The 16884-nt window shown below is 34.4% G+C and overlaps 4 protein-coding genes across 7 annotated transcripts; 2 read left to right on the top strand and 2 right to left on the bottom strand.

The window, feature by feature from the left end:
* Nucleotides 1-3588: 3588 nt before the first annotated feature.
* LOC104800170 (transcription factor TGA7) lies at nucleotides 3589-6954 on the top strand. Of its 4 annotated transcripts, none has more exons than XM_010522911.2 (10): nucleotides 3590-3849; nucleotides 4189-4236; nucleotides 4349-4567; nucleotides 4645-4722; nucleotides 5054-5113; nucleotides 5193-5270; nucleotides 5354-5417; nucleotides 5498-5769; nucleotides 5864-6091; nucleotides 6451-6954. In XM_010522911.2, exons 3-10 carry the CDS (start codon nucleotides 4352-4354, stop codon nucleotides 6601-6603), a joined length of 1149 nt encoding a protein of 382 aa, XP_010521213.1. In that variant the 5' UTR covers nucleotides 3590-3849; nucleotides 4189-4236; nucleotides 4349-4351; the 3' UTR covers nucleotides 6604-6954. The 4 variants fall into 4 exon arrangements, with proteins under 4 accessions (XP_010521215.1, XP_010521213.1, XP_010521214.1 ...); XM_010522912.2 differs by lacking the exon at nucleotides 3590-3849 and adding an exon at nucleotides 3867-3996; XM_010522913.1 differs by lacking the exon at nucleotides 4189-4236 and having other exon boundaries at nucleotides 3589-3849.
* A 133-nt stretch (nucleotides 6955-7087) lies between these two features.
* Nucleotides 7088-9569, top strand: LOC104800169 (pre-mRNA-splicing factor cwf23). Its single transcript, XM_010522909.2, has 5 exons — nucleotides 7088-7583; nucleotides 7835-7909; nucleotides 8464-8603; nucleotides 8720-8857; nucleotides 9187-9569. Exons 1-5 carry the CDS (start codon nucleotides 7328-7330, stop codon nucleotides 9403-9405), a joined length of 828 nt encoding a protein of 275 aa, XP_010521211.1. The 5' UTR covers nucleotides 7088-7327; the 3' UTR covers nucleotides 9406-9569.
* Nucleotides 9570-10548: 979 nt separating this feature from the next.
* LOC104800168 lies at nucleotides 10549-11685 on the bottom strand. The gene is given in 2 exon segments (XM_010522908.1): nucleotides 10549-11167; nucleotides 11170-11685. Coding segments are annotated over 2 exon segments (738 nt in total). The 5' UTR covers nucleotides 11486-11685; the 3' UTR covers nucleotides 10549-10745.
* Nucleotides 11686-14253: 2568 nt separating this feature from the next.
* On the bottom strand, nucleotides 14254-15982 carry LOC104800167 (putative 60S ribosomal protein L30-1). Its single transcript, XM_010522907.1, has 5 exons — nucleotides 15871-15982; nucleotides 15636-15741; nucleotides 15444-15545; nucleotides 14595-14663; nucleotides 14254-14476 (listed from the first exon to the last, which is right to left on the bottom strand). Exons 1-5 carry the CDS (start codon nucleotides 15889-15891, stop codon nucleotides 14436-14438), a joined length of 339 nt encoding a protein of 112 aa, XP_010521209.1. The 5' UTR covers nucleotides 15892-15982; the 3' UTR covers nucleotides 14254-14435.
* Between the last annotated feature and the right edge of the window lie 902 nt (nucleotides 15983-16884).

Raw genomic sequence — 16884 nt, 5'->3', positions numbered from 1 at the left:
TATATCATATAGAGATTCGTGATTTTTCTCACTGTGCAATATTACTCCCCTATGGTTCCTGATTCGATTTCTCCTCCCATCTACGTTAACCTTTTTTTCCCTATTATAACACAGTGCATGGAATCTTTTTTTTTTTCCGTATGCGGGATCGAATCTACTCAGAAACCAAATATATTTTGTGTTTTGTAACTTTATAGATAGCTTAGCTAGGGTTTTATAAATGCAGACAAAGAAACGAAACCATTATTTTTTTATAATTATGATTTTATTGGAACCGGGTGCAAAGGGAAAATTTACATCATGCATGAAGTTTCCATATATATATAATATAGATATATGCGTGTGTGTAGCGATCATTTTTTTTTCATGTAATGAAATGAACCGGTTGAAATGTGAATTTACATTCTTACTTAGAAAAACTCTCAGAATTTTAAAATATCTTCTCTATAGGATATTTTATATATATCGACGACCACGATAAAGCCGTATATGCATGAATTTCATACATATATAAATGTTTTTAAAAAAATTTGAAAATAAAAATCAAATTATCTCATCTTTACGTGTACTTGAGAGAATGTACAAAAAAAAAAAGATGAGGGAAAAGGATAAAGAAGATAACGAAAAAAAAAGCATTACTATAAGTAACTTTTGTGATCATAACAAAAAAGAAAAGCATAAAGAAGATAATGAAATAGTGGAAGATGTTTTCGTGAATAACAAAGCTATAAAGTATAAATGTGATATATATGTAACTTTCATCATACATCCTTTCCTGCCCGAAAATGATAACATGTTGCAATTATTTTTTGGACTGTCATAGCTCCTCGATCATACAATAATCATATGAAATCGATATATATATATATATATATATATATGAAATCATATAAGTTTTGCCCTAATGATTTGTATTTGGTACGTATGTATGAAACCCAAGTTCTGTTATAACGCCATTTCCCCCTTTTTAACATATGAACTCGATTTGTAACATAGTTTTTTTTTACATATTTTACAACATGGTTAATCTGTTATAGCGACATAAAAATTACAAGTGGTTTTAATTAAACTAATGTTTTTTTAGTAACAATTGCCCCCGAGTGCAATTACGTGGAATAGCGCCCTTTAATCATACAATACTATGGAATAATATCATATTATTATAACTAAATATATAGAAAGTGTATTTGAAGAAGATTTCTTTTATAAAGCAAAAACCAAGACAAGAAATAAAGCATATAGAAAAAAAAAACAGGAATGCTCGTCTTTGTTGAAACACAGGTTTCATTACATGAGTGGTGCCAAACTAATTAGGATCCAATTAAACAATTTTTTTAAAAAAAATATAGATTTTAAAATGTTATCTTTGTGATGGGTAGGACATTAATTAAAGACCCAATTATTTCTCACTAACTCAGTGTGAGGAACTAAGCATAAAGATATACCACTACGTAACCAAAAGGACCCACAAGGAAAAAAAAACCCTAAAAATGATGATGATAAATAAATAAATAATAAATATAATTTAATGAAATAAAAAAAAAAAAAGGGAAAATCCTATGATGAAGTTGTAGTTGTTCCATCTAATGTGACCTAATTTCATTGGAAAAAGACGTTTGATTCTTTTACAAAACATTAGCATATGATGATTTCTTCACATTTTCCACCAAGCAATTAGTCTATTTGCTTCTGTTTACTTTATTCGTCTCATAGTATTCGAATTCTAATTTTATTTTTATATAAGATTCCGTATAATCAATCAATAATACCACCGAATTTATTATTTCTAAAACTATGATTGTTAGTTGCGTATCGTTTAACATATCAGAATCTATAAAATTCCTATAACTAGATATTTGGTTTTTTCGCACTAAATGAATTAAATTGATTAAAATAACATAAATAATTTTCATTTTTATTATAACTTCACAAAAAAAAAACCACGCTTTTATATGAAGTTCAAAAATCTTCAGAAGAAACTTATATTTGAAATTTAATTTTTATTTTCACTTGAAATTCTATATATATATATATATATTTATTTAATTTTTGCATGTACATATGATTAAAGACTTGAATTCGAAGGCTGTCCGCCGGGAATCATAGAAGTGATAAATGAAGCACCCTTTAAGGTAAAGAAGTATATATATATATATATATATATATATAAACATAACTATGAATTTAATAAACATGATGATCATTCATTACTTTATACTTATACATATGATTCGATTGCCATCATCTATTCATATTTACTGTATATATTTTATCATCACTTTTATTCATCATATAAAAAGAGACCATCGAATATTTATTTATAAAATGTGTCACGCTATTCCATTTGATACTCTAAAACTCGAGAAAAAGAATTTAGCCTTTTTTATATAAATTTTAACCAAACCTATCAGTATATGTATATAAGATATTTCATTAAGCTGTTAATTAATGCAACTTGTACAAACTTTTTTGTGTACACTGAATTTTTTTTTTCTTCTCGTATTCTGTATTTTTTTTTGTATTTCTTGAAAAAAAAAATCGGATTCCAATAATTCCCGGAACCTGAAAAAACCGATGGCAGATTTTTGCTAAGCAAAATTTAATTACGTATCTTAGTACACATAAATGACAAAAAGTGTATACATACCTAACAAATTTCCTTTTTTTTAATTAAACTTCTTTCTTAAAAAGAAAAATAAAATCAAGTATAAAAAAGAATAAGACAAAAGAGAAACATTGAAAAAGTTCGGTTTCCTCCCTAAAATACATTGCTTATGTGACGAGGATACTAATAAAAATTGATTAATAAAATCATTAATAATTAGCCAAATCGTGACGGGTTGCGTTGGATAAGATGGTTGCTCACATACATACATACATACATACATACATACATACATACATACATACATACATACATACATACATACATACATACATACATACATACATACATACATACATACATACATACATACATACATACATACATACATACATACATACATACATACATACATACATACATACATACATACATACATCATCGATTTAAATAATAAAATCACAGACCAAATATCCGCCGAGTTGAACCAAGAGAACCCTCCATCTCATTCAGAGGTGTCACTGTTCCGTCCTGTTGAATGGATGCAGTAATTTCACCAACTCAGACGACTCCACGGCAGTGAGACACGTGGCAGTCTCCGAGGGCATCAGGCTTCACGGATAGATTTTTCCCGGCAACCGACGTCAGCCGGTGCGAAATCACAGACCAAATATCCGCCGAGTTGAACCAAGAGAACCCTCCATCTCATTCAGAGGTGTCACTGTTCCGTCCTGTTGAATGGATGCAGTAATTTCACCAACTCAGACGACTCCACGGCAGTGAGACACGTGGCAGTCTCCGAGGGCATCAGGCTTCACGGATAGATTTTTCCCGGCAACCGACGCCAGCCGGTGCGTACGTTAGGCACGGCGGCGCAGGATAAGGTCGCCTTTGAGAAAAGATGCCATCTTTTTTTCCCTGGAGTTTTGTCGTTAGTCGTTGCTTTAAACTTGATTATTATTTATTTTGATTATTCTATGCCTCATGGAGAAAAGAAATGAAAGGGAGAGGGCCGAAGAAAGAGAGGTGAAAAAAAAGTTTTTTTTTTCTTTTCCATGATGGGAACGCTTGACCTTTAAGTTTTGACTGTAGTGCCAAAGAACTCAACTTTCTTTCTCCTCTCCTGATTTCTGTGGGGGGAAAAACCTTCTGTTTGATCAGACGAAACCCCGAATGTGTTTCCAATGGATTTTTCAGTGGTCGGCTCTTGAATTCATGATGGGTTTCACTTGTTATTGAAGGAGGTGAGTAATTTGTTTTGTTTGTTTCCCCTGTATCCAGATGTTTGGTTGCTGAGAAACTGAAATCTGTAGACCCTCTCTCTTTTTTTTGTCCATTTTTTCTCGTTTGAGACATTTGGGCTTCTGGGTCATGCTCTATCGCCTCTAAAGGTACAATCTTGGGGAGAGAGAGAGAGAGAGAGAGAGAGAAGAAGATAGTATAAAACAATAGTCCTTTTTTGTTAGTGCCTTGTTTGTGTTTCCCAACTTGGGTTTCGACTTTTGAAGCTAAAGCTGGTGTTTTGCTGTAAAAAAAAAGTGTCAAACTGATGAAGAACTTGTGCTGTTTATGATTTGTGTTAGCGACCAATGTGAATTTTCCGACCAGCTGTTGGATTGGATCTGTCAAAGGTGAGCAGAAGAAAGATGTGTCCCCTTTGCTTTAGCTTGTTCTTTCCGTTTGTGATTGCTGAAATTCTTTTTCCATGGCTTGAGCTTGTAATTGGTTTTGTGTGAGATGCAGACGATGAGCTCTTCTTCTCCAGCACAGTTTGCATCCTTCAGAAACATGGGAATCTACGAGCCATTTCAACAGATAGCCGCTTGGGGGAATTCTTTCAAGGCAGACATGAACAACAATGGTAACAGTAACAACAATACAAGTCCCAACACTGCTTCCTCCACTGTAATTCAAGTGGAAACTAGAACAAATGACAACAACAACACCAACAACATTAACGAGGTGAAGACTTGTGTGTTTATGTCTTGTCTGGTTGGTTTTTTGGTGTTACTCGCTGCTTACTGGTTAATCATGTGCAGGTGAATTATGACTTTTCACACAGTCCTGTTGAAGCAGAACCTTCTAATGACCCATCTGAAGGCCGGGTCGCTGATAAGGTTACACTCTCTTATCTTACTCTCTATAGCTTGTTCCAGTCCAAAGACAGTGGCAATGAGATTGAGGGCATTGTAACAGTTCTAGACAGTTATGAATTCAACAGTTAGTATGTTTTGTTTCCTGTCTTTTGCTCTCAGACTAGTTGTGCAAAAGGTTTTCAATCTGAGATGCAAGAATTGGTGATATCAATAGGTTTTCCAAGAACTGTTACCGAATGATAACCGAGCAGTTTTTTTTTAGGATTTTGGTTACTGATTCCTTAATCTTTAAGGAAGATACACTAAAGTTGTTTGTCATGATATGGACTGTATTATTTCTTTACATGCACAGCTACAACGTCGTTTGGCACAGAACCGGGAGGCTGCCAGGAAAAGCCGTCTGAGAAAGAAGGTAACGGAGACTTGATTTGATGCAACTTTGATGATAGAAAAGAGCTTGTTTTTTAGTTATATCGGCTCTGTCTCTGCAGGCATATGTCCAGCAGTTAGAAGAAAGCCGGTTAAAGCTGTCGCAACTGGAGCAGGAGCTCCAGAGGGCTAGGCAGCAGGTGAGGTGAATCTTTTTTATTTTCTGTTCGATGTTTGTTAAGTTTTATCTCTTTCGTAGTTACTCAACGATTCTTGGTTTCAGGGATTATACGTACGTAGCTCATCAGACACGAGCTTTCTCGGACCATCTGGCACTATGAACACAGGTTCGTGATTTCACATTTCGGGATCTCTCTTTATGCCCACTGGCCCTAATAAGCTGTTTCCAATGACCCATTATTTGCAGGGATTGCTGCTTTTGAGATGGAACATGCCCACTGGTTAGAAGAACAGAACAGGCGAGTTAGTGAGATTAGAACCGCACTTCAAGCTCATATAAGCGACATAGAGCTCCGTATGTTGGTGGATAGCTGCCTGAACCATTACGGAAATCTCTTCCGAATGAAAGCTGATGCTGCAAAAGCCGATGTCTTTTACTTGATATCGGGTATGTGGAGAACGTCAACGGAACGCTTCTTTCAGTGGATTGGAGGCTTCCGCCCGTCTGAACTGTTGAACGTAATTGCCCTTCACTTAAAGACTTTCATCTATGTTTTTTTTAAAAAATCTTTTTCAGTTTCAACGATTAAGAATGGTGGTTTCTGTGAAACAGGTTGTGATGCCTTATCTCGAGCCCTTGACAGATCAGCAAATCTTGGAGGTGCGTAACCTACAACAGTCGTCTCAGCAAGCGGAGGATGCCCTCTCTCAAGGCATTGATAAGCTTCAGCAGGGTTTGGCTGAAAGCATAGTTCTTGAACCGGCTGATTCTGCAAATTATGGAGCTCATATGGCTGCAGCCATGGAAAGTCTTCAAGGTTTAGAAGGTTTCGTGAATCAGGTAAAACCCTAAAAGCATCATATTCTTCATAACCAGAAGAGAAAACACGAAGACATGTATGTTTTCTGTGTCTCAGTTTCTTAATCAGCCTCCATCTTTCCATTTTTTTCCCGCTCTTCAAAGCTTATAGGCCTTAAACTGAGGTACCAAACTGAAAAAACACTAAGAGAAAACCCGAAAGCTCAGATCTTTCTGTCTGCATAAGCATCCGGAGATGACCGAAAGCTCATCTCTTTCCGTCTGCATGAATGAACATTCAGACTGGAGGGGGAAAAAAAGATTCAGACATGACCCGAAAGCTCGTGTTTTTTACTGACTGCAGAAACATTCAAACTCTTTACTGTTTCTATCTCGAACAGGCGGATCATCTGAGACAGCAAACTCTGCAGCAAATGGCGAAGATCTTGACGACAAGACAAGCAGCTCGAGGTCTGCTCGCATTGGGTGAGTACTTCCACAGGCTTCGTGCCCTTAGTTCTCTCTGGGCGGCTCGTCCAAGAGAACCCACCTGAAGTTTTTTCTTTTCACGAGACAAGAACATAAGAACAAAAAGACAGAACACAGATTCAGACAGAGATGCAACTTCAGTTGAAGGTTATATAGGGTTTGTGTTTTAGTTTTTCAAGATTTCCAGCAAAAGCGTTAGTTGCAGAAAGTGGTTCTCCGTCATTAGATCCTTTTATCGGAATCGTTGTATTTTGTTTGCTTATGGAATGGAAATTCTCCAGAGGGAAGATGTAAATTTGCATGGGAATGTGTAACGTATCGATAAATAAGAAGAAGACGACGGCGACAGACATTTGTAATTTATGTGTGAATTCTGATCGATGTGATAATGTATGTCCAAAACTCGCTTTTCTGTATTTTTCAGGGACTAGAATGTGAATTTCAGTGTTGCAAGAGTTTGGTTGTTTTTGTAGTTTCAGACATTAAGGGCATTATCGTAAATGACACCGGAAAATGGCTCTGAGCTCGAGCTGTCCACAAAATTTTCCCGGGAAATTGATTTTCTTGTAATTTTCTGGGAAAATTAAAATCAAACGAGAAGAGTAATTCGGTTGGATTCCGGAAATCTCATTGTCGAAGGTTCTCCTTACGTTTTCGGGGATCAATTCAAACCTCCAACGAAAAGGAACTACCTTTGTTTCTTTTGAAATTCCGAATAAAGGGGAAATTTTCGGATTTGATTTCCGGGTTTGGCGAAATTTCTTCGATTTTGGACCGGAATTCGAAGCTATGAGCAATCTGCGAAGCATCTGGAGACCGCACGCGGTGTTCTCTTCGATCGTGTGTTGCAGCAGGAACCAAGCTCGATCGGTAGTTAGGGTTTCCATTCAAAACCTCGGTCACAGAGGTCGTTCGTCGAGTTCGTCCCTGTTCTCGCATTGGTCTGGTTCCAGAGATCTGAATCTCCTCTTCCGCGTGACCCAGAGGAGAACCTTCGTCCGGGCATCGAATTGGACCGAAGAGAGATCTCCGTACGAAACCCTCGGTAACTTCCCCTGTTTTTTTATGCAGAAGAAAACAGTGATATATGAAGCATTGTATTCTGCTTTTGCTGATATTCAATCATGAAACTAGGGTTTACCAGAATTTAGCATAGAATGATCTTATTCAGTAGCAAAATCTTATGGGTCTTTGTGATTCGACTATATAGTTTTTGATCTCTTTCAGCAGTAGCCTGTTCCATTTGCCTTTGTTCTTACATGTAGTTTTTCTGTGACTTTGACTTTGTGGGCACAGAATTAGATCGAGATGCAGATGAAGAACAGATTAAGGTCGCATACAGACGCTTGGCGAAGTTCTATCATCCGGATGGTAATTTTCTCGGTCCATTGCTTAGCTTTGATATGATTATTTTCATCAAAATTTGTGATCATTCTATAGTTGTTCATGAAATGAAATCAAACCAATGTCTATTTGGTGACAGAAATCCTCGGTTGGAACTGTGTTTCAAGAACCTTGTGTGTATCAGTCACTGCCCATCAATGGCTTGAGCTTTGCTTCACAAGTGTTGAGATTGTCTCTGTGTTATAGCACATAACAGTTAGAATGAAAATTTGTGGTCAATATGGGAAATAACCTGCTATCACATGACTTTGAAGTTTAGGAACATTGGTCGGTTATCTCGTTCTGGAAAATCTCGAAACAATACTCAGATGTCCAAGGAACCGACTTTAGGGCTCTTCATTCTTGCTTTTTTTTTTTTGTTAAACTAGGGCTCGTCATTCTGTTCTGTTCTATGCTGTATTCTTTTAAGAACTTCTATTATTCAGCCTTCCCTTGCTCGATAACACACGCTATGTTGCAACTCCGTTTGGCATTCTGTTTTAACTCCGTTAGCTTTGTCTCAATTGCGCTTCTTTCTGCAGTCTATGATGGAAAAGGGACGCTTGAGGAAGGAGAGACAGCGGAAGCGAGATTCATTAAGATTCAAGCTGCTTATGAATTGCTTATGGATACAGAGAAGAGAAGACAATACGATATGGATAACCGAGTTAATCCAATGAAGGTACAAGACTTCAATCCTTTCGTATTCATTTTAGGCATATCGGGATGAATTGCTTGTTACCGAAAGTAAATACCCTTTCTTTCTTTTTTTTTTGTGTGTGTGTAATGGATATATAGGCATCGCAAGCATGGATGGAATGGCTGATGAAGAAACGGAGAGCATTTGATCAGAGAGGTGACATGGCTATTGCAGCTTGGGCCGAGCAACAGCAGCGTGAAATGAGCATACGTGCACGCCGTCTTTCTCGTTCTAAGGTTATCTCGTTTTCTTTTATATCGTTCAAGATCCGTAATCTTGTCAAACGGAATTCAATTTTTTTACTTAATTGTTGCATAAATGGAAACCAAGAACAATGCCCATCTTTTACGGTGATCTCAACTCAAGGTAGCCAAAAAAAAAAACAACCTAAACTTGTGCCCACATAGCCATTTATCCGTATCCTGCCAAAGGGTTGAGCTTTACTTAAAGAGCATGAAAGATCATAAGACTTCTTTTGCCAATCATTATGGGAAAAACAAGTGTATACACATACGTGCATACATACATGCATATATGTGAATATGGAAAGGGTTGGGATTTGCAGATAGACCCGGAAGAAGAGAGGAAGCTGCTGGAGAAGGAGAAGAGAGCGTCGAGAGAGTATTTCAACAGCACTCTGAAACGGCACACGTTGGTGTTGAAGAAAAGAGATCTGATGAGAAGGAAAGCTCAAGAGGAGAAGAGAATGGTAATAAGCCAGCTCTTGGCAGCCGAAGGCCTTGAGCTTGATTCTGAAGAAGAAGAGGAGGAGGCCACCAAGTAGGGTTAATATTATTATTGTATTGTACAAAAATGCATCATATATCATTATTGTTATAATTATTTCACATCTTCATATATGAATCTCTATTATATGAAAAAATTGGTTGTATGGATTTATTATGATTTCAATTCAAGGGAGACAGCCACAAGTAGATAAGGAAAGAAGATCAATGGATTCAGGTAAGAGAGAGACCAATCATTAGATCTATATATATATATATATATATGTGTGTGTGTGTGTGTTTTTCTTGGTTTGTTCGATTATAATAAATAATAATATTGTAAAAAGAAAAAAAAAACAAGATTTATTGGGAATCTACCTTATCTAGCTGTACTTCATCTTTCTCCGTACCCCTCCTTCATTCCCCTCTTATCCCTTATTGGCCATGCATCTAGCCCATCTTCCTCCGTATATGCATATGTATATGTATATGTATATATGTGTTTGTGTTTTTTTTTTGTTTGTTTAGTTTCTAACTAAGTTCATACATTCTTTTATTTTGTTTTTTTATTTGATCAATATCTTTAGTTTTACAATTATTTATGTTAAAATTTATAATAGTAAAATAAACAAAACTTTTAAATTTCATCAGTAGAAGAGCACAATTAATTGCGTGAATAAAATATAACTGGAGATGAAGTGGACTGAAGTTCTAATGAACGTAGTCCTGTTATAAAAAAAAATTCAAAAAAATATCTCCTTTTTTAATTTAAAATTGGATTATTTATCGTGGTAGAATGTCATGTTTTATGTTTTCTCATTGTGAAAAGGTCGCATCCTATTAGCATCAGGGAAAAAAAACCTTTACCAAGATTATATACATACAAACTCCGTTTACAAAAAAAGGAGCATATATATATATATATATATATATAATACAAGTACCGTATATAATGTAAATCCTTAGAATAATAGTTAAAGAATAATTTTTATAATATAGATTATAGAACGAGATGTCCTAACATGTGATTAATGTTTACGCTTGATAGTAATAATTTTACATGGATTTTACACGCTACAATGAAATAGTATATTTTTTTTACTATAAAAATGTAAATATCTTATGATATGAAAAGCATATTCCATCGTCGGTGGCCCACTTTATGTATATTATAAATATATAAATCATAACTCACCTTTCCATACACATTTAACTGTCCAAAAAAAAATTCACTGCCTCATTCATTTCGACCGAATTTCACACAAACTTTTCTCTCCGACCCAAAAAGATTACTGCTCAGTCAAAAAAAATTACAACCCCGAAAAATTAAAACGAAGAAAACATGATTTTCAGATTCTTGGCATTTGGTAAGAAAATTTAAATTATTCACCAAAAAAAACTAAATATAACTAAGAACAGGTCTGATCTTCGCAACTTGCATGCCAAGAAAACATGATTTCAAACACTTTCCTCCCGGCGATCCTCCGCCGCCGATCTCCACCGCCGTCTGATGTACGGAATCAACATTATCATCATCATGGACAATTACATCATCCTTTTCACCATCCCCCTCACCATTATCCATGACAATATCTTCGGATGTTTTATCGTCTTCATGATCATGATGATGGTCGTCGTCATCATGGTTCCAAACGACGTCATTTTCATCGCCGCCGTCGAGGGGGACGAGCTGGAGAGTGAGGCGACCGTTGGATCTGTGAGCTCGGAAGTATTCATGGTGGCGAACCTTCTCCTCCCGCAGTATCAGCCGTCCATCGCTCGTGTAGACACGTGTCAGCACCCACGGCATGTGCGACGGACCCCCGCCGGAGCCAGTCCCGGAATCGGCGGCGGAAACTCACGCGCCTCCGACTTCTCCTCCTTCCTCCGGCACGGCGGGGGAATATTCCGGACGGGCTCGGGGAAAACGGCGTCGTTTAAGTCGTCGACGGAGAGGACATCGAAGCAGCTCTCGGTTCCGATGTAGTCTCCGATGGCGGCGGCGGCGGCGGAGGAGGAAGATGACGTCCGCGACAGTATGGATGACGTCATGACGTGGGTTTGGTCGCTTTCAATGGCGAGATGCTGCAGACCCATATCCATGGATTCCGACGATGAAATCTTCTCCATGGTACGCATTTACTAAACAAAAAAAAAATATCTGGGTTTTGTTTTTCTTCTCCTCGCTAATGGAGGTAGAGAGCTGCATGGAGAGATTTAAAGAGGGAGACAGCTAAGACAAGATGACGTCATGGTGGAGATGGAGTAGAGATTTTTCAGAATCTGAGACATTTAAGCTGTTTAACTTAATGTTTTTTCCCCTGGAAATGGAAAAAATATTGGAAAATAAGACAGAATTGGATAAATAAAAATCTAAACAATATAAGGAACAAATTTTAAAAAAATCAAATGTACACAATTCTTAACTAAGAAATTATCAAAAATAAAAATAAAAATAAAAATGAAACAAGAGGCGAGTTGTTTTGAAGCCGGTTTCAGGTTTTCCTGAAAGGAGAAAATTAAGTGGATGAAGGTTTTCTGCCACAAGCTTTATAATTAATAGAAGGTTTTGATTTTGTTTGAGAATATTATTATTAGGCTTTTTGGAAACTTAAAACCGTGGATTAGAAAAAAAAAACAAGATGTTTTTATTACCATAGTTCGCAGTAAGATATTTTTTTTTGTTATATAAGGGAATCAAAAATATTTATAGGTTGATAAATTTCAATTTCTTGTTTTGTATTTTTTTTTTCCTATTTGCCTTATGAAAACTTTTGGCATAGGAAGGAGTTGATTAGTGTATCTTGTTAGTGTTACCTAGTATTTTGGAAATTTCTAAATCGAAATTCTTTAGATTAATTAAAATTATTATTCAATACAAAGTAGTGTCTCTAGTTAGCATTTTCTAGTATTATGAAAGTTTGTAAAGTTATAATTATTTAAGTTAATTTATATAAAATTAACAAAAAATTATTAATAATTTCATAACTGTAAAACAAGTTAAGAATACCATATATTTTAATCGTATTGCTAATATTTAGTGATAAATTAATTTTTAGATCTGTCTAACTTTGAACATATTTGAAAAATAGAAAGTACATTTGGGGAATTAGATATGGACTAAAGATCCCAGCTAAGTTGCTTGAATTTGATCAAACAAAAGAAGAGATTTCATATATTTTTCTTCTCAATGAAAAAACAAATATCAATCTTTTTTTATATAAAATATCGCGCACCCTGTTTTGAATTTAAAATTTTCTTAAAATTGTAACGGACCTTGTTTTTTAATTTAATTTAATTAGTCATAGAACCGTTACAAAAAAAAAATTATAACGCCTCAAATTGAACTGTAAATATTTACAAAACGGGTAAAAAACAACAGAAGTGAAAACAGCCAAAATTTGGTTGCAAAAGTTGTAGATACCTTACAATAAAACAATATTACTATGAAACTTGAAAACTGAAATGTAACACGTGTTTCTATCATTCAGTCTCTTTATAAATATATATATATACATATACATATATACACACATATATATATTCTTTGTTGACAAATTAATCATTCGAATCAATGTTATATGAATTCAAACCTAATGGACAAATCGAGCAAGTCACGTTATATATTGTGCATGGATTTTTAAAAATTGAATGAAAATTTTCTTCCCAAGGATTCGGCATGCAATGATGGAACCTACTATGTTGCAGCATATATATATATATATATATATATATATATATGGCATAAACTATATATGAAAGTATACATTTTACAATCAAACACGAAACAGATGGAATATATTTAATAACGCAATCACGGAATCAATCATTTGATTAATAATCAAAATAAAAAAATTAAATCGTATAATTACGGCCCTGGTTTCTTCCTGGGGTTGAAGACGAGGTACGAACGTTACGCGCCTATCGTTCCCCTCTCGCTATCTCTTTTACACACGCAAAAAGATAATTTAATTAATGGAATTAATCAGTGTTAAATTATACAATGGATGAATTAATTTAGATTTTCAGTATCTCAATTCTCAAGTGTAAGAAAAGATTATATGGTTTTAGGGGATAATAATAATAATAATTAAAAAAAATAAATAGAGTGAAAGAAAAGGCGTAGTTGAAGGGATTTAGATTTATTAAGATTAGTTGTTTAATAAAGTCGGTCAATTTGTTCATTGCTGTTTTTTATCCTAACCCTTTCATAATTTTTTTTATAATGAAATCTTCATTTGATTTGGTTTATTAATTTGAATCCTTAACAAACAAAAAAAAAATATTAGATAAAAAGAAATGGTGTTAATAGTATTTATGTCATAGATATGAACGCATACATATATATATATATATATATGTGTGTGTGTGTGTGTGTGAGCATGTGTGTATAATTGTAAGTGATTGTGTTATGAATCTATGATTATAATTTACAAAATTATTTTATCTTACATTCCTAAAATATACACAAATATACCATACAATCTTTTAAAATACGATATTATTTTAGTGATGCTCCATTTTACTAAGTTTTATTTTCATCATTTATATATATTTGTTTTGTTATTTTTTTCATTTTCATTCATTTTAGATGTGATATAGATTCAATTAAATCTATTTCTTTTAAAAACAGCCAAATTTTGACGTAGTATTTTTGTATTTATTAGAGAATAGCATCTAAACAAACTGAATCGTGGAAAAATGCAAAAAAAAAAAAAAAATCCTAAACTGTAAAATTTCAATTTAAATTCTAATTTTTTCTTCACATTGAAATCGCATATTCAAATTTTCATTTTTCTTTACGAATCCGTAATAAAATGACCCTCTTATATCCTTTAAAATCCTAAATTTTCCAAACGAGAACAAAATATAAAGTCGGCAACTTTAAATTCATATAAACAAAAAAAAAAAAATCGCAACTAAAATCCATTAGAGAAGAAGACCAAAAATGAAGAGAGATGAAATTTCAGATTAACGTAAAAGATCAAAAGTCAAAAGAAAAAAAATCTAAAGCAAACTCACAGTAACAGCATGAAGAAAGAGACAACTGCTTGCGAGAAGGTACAAAAAAACAAGACAGAGTTTGGATTCACTGGTCACCAGGAAGTGTCTTGATGATGTCTGAATCACCTGAAAGCAAAGTAAATGACAAAGAAGAACAGAGGGAGATGAGTCAAATGCATTAGCTGTGAAATCTTTTGTTTGGATCGATCGGAGCTCGGGCTTAATATTAAAAAATGGCGCGTACCCGGATCCACGATGCTCAAGCACGACACACGGAAATACTTTCCGCAAGCTGTACCCAGATCGACGTTATCTGAAACAATCAAAGATCGAAATCAGAAGAAGAAAAAAGAAAAGAGGATAAGGAATGAGCTCTGCAGATATTTCTTGGTTCTAATAGAATAGTCATTTTGAGATGATTCTTGATGAGTTCCAAAGCAGCAGGTTCCATCACTTCACCCAGAAAACAACAAAAACTTATGGATATATTGCATGCTGGATGATGATGATGATGATGAATGACAGCAAGAGATGAGCTGAATTATTATTTATATGGTAATTGTTCAGTTCTTTGAAGTAAGGTGACATAACTACATGCTCGAATTCGATAAGATCAAGACTCTTTCAGATCATGATCTAGACTTTTAGTCTCAACCATTACACGATATGAAATGGAACCTAGGGTTTTTGTTCATGGATTATAATTTATAACCTCAGAGCAAGGAATCCATAGCACAGCAAGATTACATGTGAAAGATTTACAGTTTAATCTAAGAAGCTGAACAGTGACAAACAATAAAACACAAACCTGTCATCAATAGCCAAGCTAATGCAAAGGCTGACGCCTAAAATACTCAGAATTTCAACCTTATCAATACCCACAATTCTTTACAGTTTCCTGGACTATGATTACTACCAAATACATGCATTTTCATCATGAATCCGGATAACTCTTCAAGTCAGGAAAAAAACAAGAACAAGGTATATCTATGTGTGTATGTGTTTGTGTGTGTATATATACACAAACACAATGATTCAGAAACATCCAAATCACTAAGAGATATAAGAAAAGTCAACAAAAGAAGAATCTTACTTCCATTGTAGTGGTGGACACCAACTTTGGAGAGCATGGCGTAATACTCAATCTCCGACCTCCGCAATGGCGGGCAGTTGTTGGATATAAGTATCAATTTCCCTGCGAAATCATCGGAAAAAACCCAATTAAATAATCGACTGAACAATTCAGAATGAGCATTCGAAATCAAGGATAGCTCGAGTGAAGTACCTTTTGAGCTGCGGAGGGTTTTGAGGACGGATTTGTACCCGAGATTGTACTTTCCGCTCTTCATTACAAGAGCCAATCTACTGTTGATGCCCTCATGGGACTTCTTCTGCAATAATTAATCATAAAACACAAAACAAAACCAACAGAAAGTTTACATCTTTGGGTGAGTGATCTGAGATTGAAGAAAATCCAGATGATAAAAATGAAAAATTTGGAATTGGGGATGGAGACTAACCGTCTTCTTGGCCGTCACCATTGTCGCCGGAGATGAAAATGCGAAGAAGAAGATCCGAGCGCCGCGGCTGTGTAGTCGAGATTTTATAATATGAAGATTCGTGTGTTTATTTTTAGGGTTTTTTCCATGAAGAAGGCTTCTAAATTTCCAATGCTAAATGCCTCCTCTTTCATGGGTTGGGCCTTAGGCCTAACAGATATTTTTAAAATTATTAAAAAAACATATTATTTAAAAGTAAAAATGTTGTCATTTTTCTTTTTTTTTCTTTTTTTTTTGGGGGGAGGGGGTAAATGTAACTATTTATATGTTTTTTTTTAAAAAAATTCTATTTCTAATATTTAAAATTTTCAATTTAATTATTTATAATGAATACTCATTAGACATTAATCTTTTATGTCATCTGTTAAAATTGAAAATAATATTTTGTATTTAAAACTAAATGACCTGTACTAAAATAATAAATAATCTGCGGACCGGGTCCGGCCCGGTTTGTGTTGGGTTGGAGCAGAGATTTATTGGACCTAATAAAATATTTTTATATTATATAGATATAGTATTTTTATTAAAAAAACGTGTTTATATAAAATTTTCAAATAATTGGTATATTTATTAAAATAGATTTATATACATTTATTGAACTTTTTTCTAATTTTATATAATAAAAATCACCTACAATTTCAAATCTATCGCTTTAATTTAAACTTTGAGTTGTTAAAGGCAAATTTCAAGCAAAACAAGGAAACCTAACACGTGTTCAACATATGGCATTTGTCTTTAGATTCTGTGCTCAACGCTCCGCCATTTGTCATTCATTGAGGCATTGGTTCTATATATAACGCTCCTCTTCAACAACAAAAAAGAATATTTATCTCTCTCTAATCTATTAAATTTGAACCAATTTTTATGCCATTTCTTGTGTTTGTCCATCATTGATAATTACATTTTTCAAATTTCCTTTTGAGGATATATATATATATATATATATATATATATATATATATATATAATACATAC

This window comes from Tarenaya hassleriana, unplaced genomic scaffold (assembly GCF_000463585.1).
Source record: "Tarenaya hassleriana unplaced genomic scaffold, ASM46358v1 Cleome65, whole genome shotgun sequence".
NCBI lineage: Eukaryota > Viridiplantae > Streptophyta > Magnoliopsida > Brassicales > Cleomaceae > Tarenaya > Tarenaya hassleriana.
Note: the sequence above shows the minus strand (reverse complement) of the source record. Positions and strands in the feature narration are given on the sequence as shown.

Coding starts and splice junctions, on each gene's coding strand:
- LOC104800170 (XM_010522910.1), top strand. CDS start 4,343: ATGCAGACGATGAGCTCTTCTTCTCCAGCACAGTTTGCATCCTTCAGA. Junction 4,568..4,644: donor ACACCAACAACATTAACGAG/GTGAAGACTTGT, acceptor AATCATGTGCAG/GTGAATTATGACTTTTCACA. Junction 5,418..5,497: donor ATCTGGCACTATGAACACAG/GTTCGTGATTTC, acceptor CATTATTTGCAG/GGATTGCTGCTTTTGAGATG.
- LOC104800167 (XM_010522907.1), bottom strand. CDS start 15,891: ATGGTGACGGCCAAGAAGACG. Junction 15,742..15,870: donor TGGTGACGGCCAAGAAGACG/GTTAGTCTCCAT, acceptor TAATTATTGCAG/AAGAAGTCCCATGAGGGCAT. Junction 15,546..15,635: donor AACCCTCCGCAGCTCAAAAG/GTACTTCACTCG, acceptor ATGATTTCGCAG/GGAAATTGATACTTATATCC.
- LOC104800169 (XM_010522909.2), top strand. CDS start 7,328: ATGAGCAATCTGCGAAGCATCTGGAGACCGCACGCGGTGTTCTCTTCG. Junction 7,584..7,834: donor ATCTCCGTACGAAACCCTCG/GTAACTTCCCCT, acceptor TTGTGGGCACAG/AATTAGATCGAGATGCAGAT. Junction 8,604..8,719: donor ACCGAGTTAATCCAATGAAG/GTACAAGACTTC, acceptor ATGGATATATAG/GCATCGCAAGCATGGATGGA.